At 36.9% G+C, this 14,353-nt stretch overlaps 2 protein-coding genes across 3 annotated transcripts; one reads left to right on the top strand and one right to left on the bottom strand.

Moving 5' to 3' along the window:
- Positions 1 to 1,579: 1,579 nt before the first annotated feature.
- LOC104825281 lies at positions 1,580 to 3,705 on the bottom strand. Its single transcript, XM_010557581.1, has 2 exons — positions 3,246 to 3,705; positions 1,580 to 2,664 (listed from the first exon to the last, which is right to left on the bottom strand). The coding sequence occupies exons 1-2, from the start codon at positions 3,615 to 3,617 to the stop codon at positions 1,744 to 1,746; spliced, it is 1,293 nt and encodes a 430-aa protein (XP_010555883.1). The 5' UTR covers positions 3,618 to 3,705; the 3' UTR covers positions 1,580 to 1,743.
- Positions 3,706 to 6,156: 2,451 nt separating this feature from the next.
- Positions 6,157 to 12,766, top strand: LOC104825279 (ADP-ribosylation factor GTPase-activating protein AGD3-like). 2 transcript variants are annotated; one of them, XM_010557579.2, is made up of 19 exons: positions 6,157 to 6,717; positions 7,509 to 7,585; positions 7,683 to 7,783; positions 8,083 to 8,153; positions 8,273 to 8,335; positions 8,626 to 8,670; positions 9,069 to 9,134; positions 9,234 to 9,281; positions 9,413 to 9,508; positions 9,590 to 9,631; positions 9,787 to 10,002; positions 10,084 to 10,215; positions 10,351 to 10,575; positions 10,654 to 10,740; positions 10,826 to 11,164; positions 11,281 to 11,423; positions 11,528 to 11,621; positions 11,767 to 12,194; positions 12,325 to 12,766. In XM_010557579.2, the coding sequence occupies exons 1-19, from the start codon at positions 6,673 to 6,675 to the stop codon at positions 12,434 to 12,436; spliced, it is 2,430 nt and encodes an 809-aa protein (XP_010555881.1). In that variant the 5' UTR covers positions 6,157 to 6,672; the 3' UTR covers positions 12,437 to 12,766. The 2 variants fall into 2 exon arrangements, with proteins under 2 accessions (XP_010555881.1, XP_010555882.1); XM_010557580.2 differs by having other exon boundaries at positions 6,158 to 6,717; positions 11,537 to 11,621.
- Positions 12,767 to 14,353: the final 1,587 nt, after the last annotated feature.

Genomic DNA, 14,353 nt, shown 5'->3' with positions numbered 1-14,353 from the left:
GAGATGGACTCAATGACAACCACTTGGAGAGATTTTATGAAAAGCAATCTGAAGAGATATAGCCACGAAGTTTGGATTTGACTTGAAGAGATGAAGATAGAATCAAAGTCAAGAAGATTTGAGGAGATTTGAGATAAAGATAAGATCTTGGAGATAAGGTCAAAGGCTGAAGAGATAGAGTCAAACAAGAGATAAAGATGAGATCTTGGAGATAAAGATGAAATCAAAGAGAATCAAGGAGGAGTCTATCAAATCAATTTGTGGAGATCTAAGGCGAACTGGAGGAGCCTATATAAAGGAGAGAGCAAATGCATACCAGTTCTCACGGAGAGCAAAGCATATTTTACTAAAAGAGTTTTTGTGTTAGTGAGTGAGCACTCACTTTTGAGTGAGCACTCACTTTTGAATGAGTGTGGGTTTGAGAGAGAGATCGATTGGGCAAATCTCTTTTCTCTGGTGAGTGTTTGGGCGTGGATCTGAGGGGGAGACCTAATGGAAAAATCTCTATTCCTTTGGTGAGCGTTTGGGTTGGTTAGGTTTTTTATCGGTAGAATTCATTGTGAGAGAGAGTTGAAACTCAAGGGGAGTTTCATCTGGGTGTTGAGTAGCTCTAACAAAAAGTGAGTTGTACTTGACTTTTTCTCAAGTGAATAGAACTGGTTAGTTTTTCCGTTTTACTCTTTGAGGGTCCAAACTTTTTCAAGATATTTATATAAATAGTTTATAGTTGTATCTATAGACTATAAATATTCATGCTCCTTTTATCTGTCATATTCCAACTTTTATCAGAGAGAGTTCTGAATGTAAATCTTTTTACAAGAGTTCTTCCATTTTTTTTTTTAGAGTTATATTTTTTTTGAATTCTTCTTCCGGTTGTGTTGCCCAAAGCTACCGTTAACGACTACGAAGAAGATTCTCTCTTGTTTTTTTGTGCGTATTATTTAGTATGTAAACATGTTTGTGCTCACGAGTGATCCCTAAGTCTATATATATTTAGATTATGTAGTTACGTATAGGGGTAGTGTTTTGGTTCGGTTCTTCGGAATTGAACCGTACCGAATCGAAAAATGCGGCATTTTTCCTGATTCAAACCGTTCAAAATTCTCAAACGGTATTAATTTTAGAAATCTTTTTTTTCTGAAACTGAATCGAATTTTAAAAAATAAAAAAACCCCAAAATTATTTTAAGATCTATTTTTTTTTTTACCAAAAACCGGAATCGAACCGAATTGGAACCGAAACCGAATATAATATAATCACTGATTACTACCTATTTTTGTAAAACCGAAAGAACCAAACCGAACCATTTCCGAACCGAACCCAATACCAAAACGTCCACCCCCTAATTACATGTTGGAGGTCAGTTGTTTTTACTACATAGCTGTAGCAAACTGAATAAGTTCGGACAATTTATCTACGCGATGTCGAGATGGGTGGAATACATTTTTTTTTTATAAATTTGATTATCGCGTGCCTCTAAAGTGATTGGGATACGGTGAATTGTCAGAATACATGCGAATGTTATTTTCTTCTTTTGTATACTGTGCGTCAACTCAAGAAATTCACATGACGAGTCATCGATGAACTTCAGACTCGTAGTTGAACTTGCTGTCAAACACATCTCCAAAACCGATGCTTTACAAATCTTTCCATCACCGTGCAAAGAAGAGGACTATCCTCGACGAGATAAAAAAACGGCATGATTTAAAAAAACCGGATAGAATTCCGAAACTTTGCAAAGCATTAAGCATCAGTCTCATCTGAACTTCTCTTGGCACGGTATCGACGGTCAGGCCTCCTCGAACCGGTGCACCTCTTCTCCTTTTTGCCTATTTCAGGGTCCTCATTTTCCATTGCATCGAGCCCATCCTCTTCTTCTACCTCTCCCGCAGCAATTCCCATGGTTGCGATAGCCTGGTTTGTGGTTTCCAGCTCCTTTTCTTCACTGCTTCCATTTACTTCGCTACTGTTATTGTCTTTGCTAATGTTCTTTGCCCTTTTCTGCGGTATAAATGTAACCTTCTTCAGATCATTAGCTGAAGGAGACTCCATTGATTCTGATTCTGAAGCTTTTGACTCTTCAACAAACTTGGGCAAGTCCATGTACTCTTGGGTTGTGGGCTTCTCATCGGCATCAATACATGAATCACAGCTGTAACAGGTGTATCTCGAAGGATTTATCAAGTAATCAGGAATCTGACTGCCACTTTTACCCAGATGGGATGTGCTTTCTGAGGCAGAATTATCAGAACAGGGACTTGCAGAGATATCTTCAGACATCGCTGTAGTTGCTTCAACATCATTTTGTGCGCCGAGATCAAATCTGACTCGCTTACTTGCTCTTGCTTCTGAACTACTATCCTTCCTTTTCAGTATAGGTTTTGGCGCAACATCTTCTTTGGATGATTCTCCATGAGGTTCTCTCCTCCCCGAGCTATGATTATGAGAAGGGCTAAATTTTTCAATCTCAGCTTTGTCTTCCTTCAGCCTAAGTTTTGCAGCAAAGTGGATAGCACGAGGGTCCCTGGTCATCTTGCCAGACGATTTAGCAAGTGTATCCCAGGAACCTAAAGAAGATCCCAGATCAGTGACATCTTTCATATACAGACGTTCTCCAGCATTCTCTCTGCCTAAAGCCACTTTGTCATACTCGTCTTCCTCTTCCTGCTCCAAGATCAAAGTTTTAAACCATTTGAATAAAATTTGAGGGAGAGGAGAAAACAGGCACATAAGCAGAACTGGAGCGATGAAAGACAATTCAACAGAAGGCATGTTCCTTACCCAAACAAAAAAACCCAAATTTTAACGTCATCCTTTGAAACCATTGTCTGGGAGGTTAATCTAGCTGAACCTCAACAATCCTATGAATCTTTCCTAATCGTTTTGTTGCATGATGTCACTCGTCTTATTCACATGTCATTCAGCAGAAAGAGGCCAACACCCCACAACTCGAACTCGATGCAACAAAAAAATAAAAACCAATGCCTAGAATTGTACTGGAATCAAATTAAAATTTCTGAATCCTGAAGTGAGTTCCATAGGTTGAAGACACTCGTACACTTTGTACAATATAGTCCCTCAAGCAATGACCTAACTCGACGCACCCACTATTCCAAACACTAATAACATTATGAGACCAATCAACTATCATTCCTCCCAAAAGATAAGGACCAGACAACCATCAAAAGACATAACGAAAGGATTTGAAAAAGAAAAGGAGAGACTTTGGAGACAAATTGCTTTACCTCGTTATCGAGGGTACGGTCTAAGCCAATGGAGGCTCTGATACTCCATTCATCACCAAACTCATCATCTTCTCCACGCACCCGACCATCATCACCGTCTTCACCGAGTTCATCCTCGAACTGCTTCCGAGCATTCCTCGAGCCCCTCTGCTGTTTCAAAAGCTCATCGAACGAAGACGCACACGGAATCTCATCCCTATCATACGAAGCGCTCTTGTCGCGCTTCCACTCCCGCTTCTTCACATCACCGTCGGTTAGAGACCACAACGACGCCGGAGAAGGAGACGACGGCGAGCGAGAGAAGGCCAGAGATCCGAAGATTTTTTCGACGCGAGATCGGAAATCTTCGTCGGAGGATCCCGAAGAAGCCATCGGAGACGATCGGAGAAATTTTTCTTCCGATTGAATTTCTGAGAAAACAAAATATTTTGCGTACAAAACCCCAAAGGATACACCCTTCACCTCGAGGCCTTTTTTACCTGTATAATTAAATAATACTGATTTTTGAATTTTAGTTGGTCTGGGCTTTATCGAGCTTCTAATATGGGGCCCAGCATTGGCCCATCATAAGATTCGTATATCTGGGCTGTTTTGGGCCCGTTTATATGTGTGTTCATTGGAAGTGGACCGTAAATCTTGTCAAAATAGGATACAGTAAATGTTATAAATAAATAAATCAACTCAAATCTATTAGGTATAGTAAGTTTTTTTTTCTTCAAGAGTTAAGAGAAACCCTTAATCTGGCGCTTAGACCAACTCGGCCATATCAGTTTTGACTAATAAGATAATATCGAAAAATAAGAGATAATTGAAATTAAGATTATTTTAGTCACTCAACCTCTAAAAATCTTCTAGTCTCACAAAACAATTTATGAATGGTAATTTAGAATTGAATAGACTGGCGATTTCATGGCTTTCGTTGGAATTTAATGGTTTGATCTCATGTATTATTTAAAAAAAATCAAGGATTTTGTGAGATCAATCTTAATAATATTTTTAATAATATCTTATCAACATCCCCTTTATTTCCGAACAGATCGTTTAAAACTTCAAGAAAATTCCAATACTAAAACTAAAAACTAAAGACATTTAGAAAAGTAAAAAAAAAAAAAAGACAATGAATGACTTTATTTCTATTTCCTTGGGCTAAGGTTGGGTCGTCATTGTCCCTCCCCTTGAGTTTTTGTCTCATCCCTTTCTCCACCCACCATTATTAGAAATAATAATAATAATAATAATAATAATAATAATAATAATAGTAGTAGTAGTAGTAGTAGTAGTTGTTGTGGTGATAAATTCTACACTTTCATATTTTACAAAGTAATTCATACACTAATTTTTTTTTAAAAACTTAACTATTATATTTTATTAAAAAATAACTGTATTTTCATTTCTTTTATTTTTTATTTATTTTTATTTTTTTTTATCTTAGGTAGTAGATTAGACATAGTTAGCCGTGGACGTGCAATGTAAACACGGTACAACGCCACATAATGATGTATTCCTATATGACCAAATCGTGCTCTGCATATAGTAATTTTTTTTATCAAAATTTAAGAGTTTATATATTCTCGGATAAAATAAATAATTAAGGATTTTTTACAAAAAAAATAGTTTAAGTATCAATTTTTCCTTGTAAGAATAGACATATTATAAAAGGTTATGCTAGTTAAGTATTTTAATTAATTACATTATGATCAAATCTGGTGGACTATGATATAGACAATATCAATTTCGTATTCTGTATATCAAAATTTTTGTTATTGGCAGTTTATATAAAAAATAAAGTTAACATAGTAAATTGATTTGTTCCTTATTTTGTTCTTGTGAATATAAAAATAAAATAATGAATGAAATGTTTTTTTAAAAAAATTGAATGGAAATTATATATAAATTGAATATGTATAACTTTTATCAAATTAAAATTTTCAATACAAAAATAAGAAATTTAAAATATGATAGCAGTTTTTGGATAACCAAATCAAAATTAAAATAAAATTGAAGCATCGGGGTAATTTTTAAGGAGAAATGAAAAAGGAAATGCAAATCGTCAAAAGAAAAAAGCTCAAAGGTTTGGGGCTCAATTGTCCAGATAAAGTTTGTCTATTCGCACAGCTTTTTTTTTTTCACTTTAGAATTTTTGGCAAATATTGAATTGTTAGTATTTATTTTTATATTGCCAATATAAAAAACCAAATATACGTCAGCCAAATAGGTCGTTAAATTTCACATTGGATTCCTTCCTGAAAAATTCTTTGGTATTTTTTTCTCTGTTCTTATTTTCATATTTTTATTTTACCTAAAATCTTAAATCATTAATCATAAACCCTACATTTTAGATTCTAGTTTCTAAATCAATCTTAAATTCTCCTCCAATTCTAACATTCAAACTACAATTTTTAAACTCTAAAACTTAATCAATCTTAAATTGTAGACCAATTCTAAAACTAAAACTGTAAACGGTAAAATCTAAAACCTAGATTTATAATCTATTTTTTTTATTTTAGAATTTTGATTTAGGAATTAGATTTACAATTTAGGTTTTAGGTTTTAGGTTTTAGACTTCATTATTTATCTATTAGAATTTGTGATTTATATTTTTAAAACTAAAATTAGGAATAATGAAAAGAAAAAAAAGAAAAGTAAATTAATTGTCATTGATCAAATAAAACGATTAGAGAATATATAAAAAAAGTTTTAGGATGATATGGAAATAGAGCAGAATAGTTAGATAATTTGTAGTGAGGAATATCGAGTGATTGTTTTTCATTTCATGAAACCAAGTACGAATATAAAAACAATATCAAACCCTACTTCATATAAATATTTTTGTTTAAATAAAACATAACAAACCTATAATCATTTACACCGCACTGACCACTCTGTCTGTCCGGAACAAAGGCAATGGAAAGGCAAAGGCAACTACAGAGTGGGCACCACACGCGCGTGGGAGACTCATCTCGTCCTCGTTTTCTCAGATTGACGACCACTGGTGTGTTCCCTCTCCCTCTCTTTCTCTCTCTCTCCCCCTCCATCTTTACACTTCGCTTCGTCTGTGTGAGAGACTACTCTGAAGAAAGCCGCTGCCGAGCAACCCTTGATTCTCCCGACAGTAACAAAACGGCGTAATTTCATTGTTTGTCTCGGCTTGCGTACGAGTTTCTTGTTTCTTGTTCCTTCCCTTCTCCGGAAAAGGAAAGTACCCTTCTTTCAGCTGGATTCGAGCTTCCGACTCGGGCTTTGGCACAGAACGTTAGTTGAAGATAATCGATTCGTGTCAGATGTTTTTGAGCTTGAGGAGAGGATCTCACTCTCCCTATGGCCATCCATGGCGCCTGAGAGTGAAAGTGCTGGTTTAGTTTTCGGGTTTCCGTGTGATGGTAATCGGTGTTTGTAGTGAAGACGAGGAAGTGGGTTTTCACTCAAAATGCATTTCGCGAAGCTTGATGACTCTCCTATGTTTCGCAAGCAGGTTTCGTCTCCTCCATCTTTTCTTTTGTCTGTGTTTGTCGTCGTGTGTTTGGCATGTTTCTTTGTTGATTTATGTTATAAAAAAGAATCCTTATGTTGGGGCCATTAAGATTTGGTAATTTTAGATGCTCCTTGACATTTTTATACAGAAACTAGCAATCTGTTCCTCTGAGATCTCTCTGCTTCTGTTTCTGCTTAACTGAAAACTCCATTCTGCTTTTCAGTGGTGTTTAATTGAGAAATCCGCTGAAATGATTGGTTCAAGAACTTAATTCTGCACCCTATCATCTCCCAGCTTTGTTGATCAGTCACGGTTCATGGTGAACTGTGAAAAACTATTGATCTGATTCAGATGTTTGGGTTTATGGATACAGCTGCACTGTATTTTAAGATGAACTTGTGTCCACTTAGCTTAGATTCTTTTGTTTCTTTTAGGTATCTTACTTTCTCTACTGATGATGACACGCGAAGCAGAAACACGTTCTTACCAAAGAGAAATGAACTTTCAATCTTAGCTCGAAATTCTGTTTGATATCTCCTGCTTTGAAGGGTTCTTCGAGTGATACATTGAGAGCCTAAAACACGTCTTTCTGAATTTTTGGGTTTACTAGTTTCCCCTTGTTACAATTTTTGTTATATATGTAATGATTGCGATTCTTTATCCATTCTCCTTGTATTGATGTACATTTGTTCCCAATTCTTGAAGGAGAATCCACTTGTCATAAGCTGTGGCACGAGGTTTCGCTAATCTGGCTCTCTATATATGTACATTGATAAGTTCTTTTGAAACAGTTACAAAGCTTGGAAGAAAGTGCTGAACTGTTAGGGGAACGGAGTCTCAAGTTCTACAAAGGATGTCGGAAATACACGTATGATTTGAAGTTTAAGCATGGACTGACATGATTTTTGTTGTGCATTAACGGTTTCTTCTCCCTTAAAGAGACATTTTCTCCATTCCTCTTGCAGTGAAGGGCTTGGCGAGGGGTATGATGGAGACATTGCTTTTGCAAGTGCCCTTGAAACATTTGGTGGAGGACATAATGATCCAATAAGTGTGGCTTTTGGAGGTATTGGTTTTTCTGAACAACCCTTGGTGTGTCTTTATACACCTACTTGTTGTCTGAGACAGTCATATCATATGCTGATTTCCTTTTAGATGTAATTACATGACCTTAAATCACACGAAGAAATGCCACATTCCTCTCTCTCTCTCTCTCTCTCTCTCTATCACACACACACACACACACACTCTCACTCTCTCTTCTCATTACGGCATGGCTTCACTTGGCAGAAATGATTCAGTTAAAACTTGAAAACGAAGTTAGGTTACGCCAAAAGTGTTGATTGACTTCTGCTTGCTGCACAGGACCTGTAATGACCAAATTTACGATCGCATTAAGAGAAATTGGGACTTATAAGGAAGTTCTTAGGTCACAGGTATGCAAAGTTTTTCTTTGTTCCAGCAGCTGTTTTTTCATTCATTTATATTTTTCTCTTATATGAATTAGACTTGGTCGATTAAGTTTATGAAATATTTAGTGTCTTCTTATTTTCAGATTGAGCATATATTGAATGACCGATTGCTCCAGTTTGCCAACATTGATTTGCACGAGGTCAAGGTACACCCTGATGGCTTTCTTCTTGCTGTTGGATCAAAATAACTCTTTGGCTCGACGTTCTTTGTTCTGGCTAAGTCATGCTAGCCTTGTCCAGTTTGAATTGTTGCAATTCCCACATTAGGAACTCTATAAAAGATGGATAAGTATTAGTGTGGACACTTCACTTGCCAACAAAAAGGAACAATTGTTCTTCAAAATGCCAAAGATATGGTTTGTGGCTATCCCAGATTGGTTAGAATTATAAGGTAATATATGGATATGGAATCTTGAAAGATCATTTCTTATTGCAGGAAGCTCGGAAGCGCTTTGACAAGGCTAGCCTTATATATGACCAGGTGCCAATCCGTGCTTAGGCTTGTTTTACCTTTCTATTCACTATGTTGTCACAACTTCTTGCGCTTTCATCATCAAGCAAAGCAAGAACAAGAAAAAAAAAGAGTTCTTCTAAAAAATTTCTAAGTTCTCCACCAAAAAATATTTGTCCATCTTAAAATATTGTAGAGATTCTTTTTAGCTGGATGCGTGCTTCATTTTCAAATGAAGGCTGCATAAAAATCTAAACACATCTTGCGGGTACACATTTAGGCTGCTTTTCTTGGCAGAATTACTATTTGGTAATCATGTCATGTAGCTAGGAAGACCATTAATAGTTTCTGTTTTAAACCGATATAGCATGTCTGTAAAATAAATCGTGTAGTGGTAAATTGACAAATTCTTTTCCATCATACCATAGGCCCGTGAAAGGTTTCTATCTCTGAGGAAAGGTACAAAAACTGACATTGCTGCAGCTTTAGAACAGGTATGGTGCATGGATAATTAATTAAATTATATCAGTTGTAGGTCCCTTGTGGTATATATTTTCCTGTGGTATGTCTCTAAAATGTTTGGATAACATCAGGAACTTCACACTGCAAGGTCTACGTTTGAGCAAGCTCGGTTCAACTTTGTAAGTGTCTTTATTTGACCTTTGTTTGTATGTTTTTTTACATCTCCTCTACATTTACTGTTGTATTCATGCTATTGTTCGGGTGACTTTCTTCCCCCCTCCCTCCCCTGCTTCCTACATTTTATGCTCAGGTGACTGCTCTATCAAATGTCGAAGCCAAGAAAAGATTTGAATTTCTTGAAGCAGTCAGTGGAACAATGGATGCACATCTTCGTTACTTCAAACAGGCAAGTGTTGTGGGGTTTCTTTTTAATGTCTTAAGAGTGTCCAATTGTTTGTTGCTTGGTCTGAATATGCTTAGTTTTCAGGGGTATGAATTACTACATCAAATGGAGCCATACATCAATCAGGTCTGTTATTGTGGTTTCCTTCTCTTGTCTTAGTAATGAATCCTTAATGCATTGCTTTCTCAAACTATTCTGATTTCAACAGGAAGTTGATTTTTCACGACATACTTATACCTCTAATCGTTTCTTTTTTTCTTCTTTCTTTTTCCTCGAGCCAGGTTTTGACCTATACCCAGCAATCCAGGGAAAGATCGAACTATGAACAGGCAGCACTTAACGAAAAGATGCAGGAGTATAAACGGCAGATTGACAGAGAAAGTAGGTGGTGTTCTAATAGCTCTAGCGGATCTCCAAATGGAGACGGTATACAGACCATCGGTAGAAGTTCACACAAAATGATAGAAGCGGTGATGCAATCTGCTGCAAAGGGCAAGGTACAGTAAAGTCTTTTCACATATGAAAGAGTCATCTTTCTGAGGCTGCTGTTGATATTCTTGGCGCCTTTAATACTTCAGGTTCAGACAATACGGCAAGGTTATCTCTCCAAACGATCTTCAAATCTGAGAGGAGATTGGAAAAGACGGTTTTTTGTTCTTGATAGCCGGGGAATGCTGTATTATTACCGCAAGCAGTGTATCAAATCATCTGTGAGTGTTCCATTTTTCCTTTACCCATTAATTTGTCAAAAAAAAAAAATAATGCAGAAATGTGGTATATATGGTTTCGGTGTTAAGAAGTTAAAGTTCTTGCCTTTAGCTAAACCACTGTCTGTTATTGTTAAGGGATCGGGCAACCAGCTTTCTGGACAGAGAAATAGCTCTGAGCTTGGGTCTGGACTTCTGAGTAGGTGGCTGTCTTCTAGTAATTATGGTGGAGTAAATGATGAGAAATCTGTGGCCCGTCACACAGTGAACTTGCTTACATCGACAATCAAAGTCGATGCTGATCAGTCAGATTTGAGGTTTTGTTTCAGGATCATCTCACCCTCAAAAAGTTACACTTTGCAGGTATGACTTTGATTATCTGATGCTGCTACTTTTGGTATAGTTTTTTTTTACTGTGTTCACTTATTCTTGTCAGTGTAGGCAGAGAGTGCACTCGATCAAATGGATTGGATAGAAAAGATCACTGGGGTTATTGCCTCGTTACTTAGTTCTCAAGTCCCCGAGAGGGTAAATATTCTTAAAAAGACTTTTGCATGACTTTCTGCCTCTTGATTATCCAATTTTTATGATTGCCCTATTGGTTGATTTTCAGTGTCTTCCTGGTAGTCCAATGGGAGGTGGTCACCATCGGTCTGCTAGTGAAAGTAGTTCATATGAAAGTTCTGAATATGATCATATTGCTACCGAGGAATATGCATGTGAGAGGAGCTTTGCTGGAAACCATCATGAATGGCCATTGAGAAGCTTTCAGCCACAACAGTCCATTTTAAAGGGTGAGAAGCCCATTGATGTTTTGAGAAAAGTCTCTGGGAATGACAAATGTGCAGACTGTGGAGCTCCAGAACCTGACTGGGCCTCCTTGAATCTCGGAATTCTTGTCTGCATCGAGTGTTCTGGTGTTCATCGTAATCTTGGTGTGCACATATCAAAGGTAAACTATCATATAGTGAAATATATCTATGTTCTATGTTATTACAAACCCCTTGGCAACCTCGGATTTGGTCTGAATCCTGAAGTATACTCTAACATTTTGTCTTACCATTACAGGTTAGATCACTTACGCTTGACGTAAGAGTATGGGAGCCTTCTGTAATAAGCTTGTTCCAGGCTATTGGAAACACCTTTGCAAACTCTGTCTGGGAAGAATTACTCGATTCAAGGAGTGCTCAGGTTGACACGGGCTTCACAGGGTAAAACAATAATTTATGATCGAACTGATTTCCTTCTCATCCAAATAATTCGTAATTAAGAAAGGGTCTTATCAGCTGCATGTTTTGATTGTTTTTTCGCAAAGTTTGTGCAGATTCGATAATTCCCGTCTGCTTGTCACTGGCAAACCCAGCAATGCTGATTCAATATCTATAAAGGAAAAGTACATACATGCTAAGGTTTAAACCTGTGCCCTTTTCAAATAACTCGTTTCTTCTTCCTTTTTTCCCCTTCCCCATGGAATCCATATTACTCATTATGCTGTTTCTTTCAGAATTCGCTAACCTCTATCATATATGCCATTAACCTTCTTGTCATTGCCAGTATGCTGAAAAGCTATTTGTTCGGAAACCAAGAGACAGTGAATTCCCGTATTCAGTTGCACAACAAATTCGGGAGGCGGTATGTGCTAACGACAAGAAAACTGTTTACCGGCTTATTGTGAATAGTGAAGTGGATGTGAATTACGTGTATGACCGAGCATCTTCTGTCTCTTCATCATCAACACTCGCCAAAGCAATGCTAATACCCGAGAAGACGAAGCTTGAGGATGGTTTGTTCAGATTAAGCTTAGAAGAGTTAGAGGGTTACTCATTGCTTCACTGTGCATGCGGGAAGGCGGATATCGGGATGGTTGAACTTCTCCTGCAGTGTGGTGCAAATGTAAACGCAATGGATTCAAATGGTCAAACACCGCTCCAATGTTGTATTCTCAGAGGCAAAGCTGCCATTGCAAGATTGCTTCTCGCCAGGTGAGTTGTTTATAGACTGCATCCTTGATCTTAACGTTTTATCTCTGTGATCTTTACTTCAAAACCCTTCAATACGGATACATAACCTTATAATAAAATCGCTCAAATGTGTTTCGGGTGACATTTGCAGGGGAGCAGATCCACAATCTACAAAAGAAGGCAAATCCCCTCTAGATATAGCATCAGAGTCCAAATTTACAGACTCTCAAGTTCTTGCCCTTCTATCAGAAGCAAACGGGTAAAAACTGATATTTTTTTCACATTTTGAGTTTCATGAGCTGAGTCTATATGGGTATATATATATATGTATGTATGTATGTATGTATGTATGTATGTATGTATGTATGTATGTATGTATGTATGCATTTGGCTGCATCAAAAACGGTTTTTTTCAAGATCGAAGAAGTCAGAATATAAAAAAATGCTTGCCTCTTGAGTATGGTTATTGAAATCTATGTATCGATATGTTTGCAATGGTGAGGCTTCACGTGAAGAGTGTGATTCCTGTAGTGTAGTTTGTGTGTGTATACTCTATACGTTTTCTTTTTGAGTATTCAGTCAGAGCTTTGTCATGGTTGTGCCATTTCTTGTGGATGGAACAATCTCTTGTAATGTTCTGTCTGTTCGCTCGTGTTTTGATTCTCTTATTGAAATTTGAAACCTAAGCTTAGATTTCATCTGGGTTCCGCCATTAATGTTTATTTATTTACTTCTTTTTTTTTGTAAGAATAATGTTTAAATTTTATGAAAATGGTCATTTTTAAACTTATGTTTGTTTTGGGGGTTTTGCGTGAAAAAGGTTAAGTTTTATGAAAAGGGTCATGTTTTGTCCATTGTTTTTATGCTAAATGTGGTAAACAATGGTTCAATTGAAAAAAAATGGAATTACGCATGGCTTAAATTATCTGTTGGAGGAAAATGAAAACCGGATATAGAAAGTTTGGGAACCGGATAAATTTTTTAAGGTGACGTCATTTTCAAAAAATGTTATTCCGTCTCAAATGAGCAAATTGGATTTTGTAATATATTTTTGAGATATTCGTAGGAGAAATGTGAATTGTTCGTTCAACAACATAGAAATTTGAGAAGAAAGAAATGAAAAGTTTTTGTTTAGGTTTTGCAAGAATTCACACAAATAAACACAAATCTCTATATATATACACTAAAAACATCGAAATGATTCAAAATCTTGATCGTTTTTGTCGACCGATCACGATTCTTCGTTCAAACGATCGTGCAAATTAGACGACGATCAACTGATCGTTCCAGACGATCAGTTGATTGATTGACCGTAAGTAGACGATCAATCGATCATGTCAACTAAGCAATTTCCTCCGATCATCAATAGGTGATCGAAAGGTCGTATCTTCTAAGAAATTTAGTTTGAGACCAAGATCGATCAATCATCAGTAGACAATCGACCGATCGTGTTGATAACATGCATTTTGTTATAGAATTTCACATAAGGTATCTAGCATATTTTGTTAAGTTTTATGCATTTATAAATATCTATGAACATGTTTAGTTTCGATTTTGTTTTGAGGGTAGGAAATTCGACATTAGGCTTAAAGTGTTAGAAATCATATAGACAAACGATCGATTATCACGTCATGTGTGTTGGGAATTCCTGAGATCTCTACAGCGAATCTAATTCCTAAGAGATTGATTCTAGAGTTTGCGCAGCGGATATAAAACAAAAAATTTCTATAAAACCCTAAAACCAAGTATGCATGATTTCGTAGAAATGTTTAGAACGCTTACCTCAGTCGATCCGGGGCCTGTATCAATTGATTGTTCGTCTAATCACTAAAGAGAGGAAGATTACCTCGCCCTCTACACGTATCCACACCTCGGGATGAATTCCAACGATTGAAACTTGTCTGCTGGGACCCGAATCTGTTATTCGGTTATGTGCTATGAGAAAACGGGATTTAGATAACTTCTTAGACCCTCAAAGCTCACAAAGTGGTCTCTTAGAAGTTCACTTTTTCGGCTCACCTCTATTAGGGTTCTTAATCTCCTTCTTATAAAGTGATTAACCCTAATTTCGATTTATTTTCGAAAAACCCGAAAGTCAGAACGGACGGTCCAGATTTACACATGGACTGTCCGTTCCAGCACAATAGAATGGACGGTCTGGGTTATGCGGACCGTCCGTT

This window comes from Tarenaya hassleriana, unplaced genomic scaffold, assembly GCF_000463585.1.
Source record: "Tarenaya hassleriana unplaced genomic scaffold, ASM46358v1 Cleome430, whole genome shotgun sequence".
In the NCBI taxonomy this organism is placed as follows: Eukaryota; Viridiplantae; Streptophyta; class Magnoliopsida; order Brassicales; family Cleomaceae; genus Tarenaya; species Tarenaya hassleriana.
Note: the sequence above shows the minus strand (reverse complement) of the source record. Positions and strands in the feature narration are given on the sequence as shown.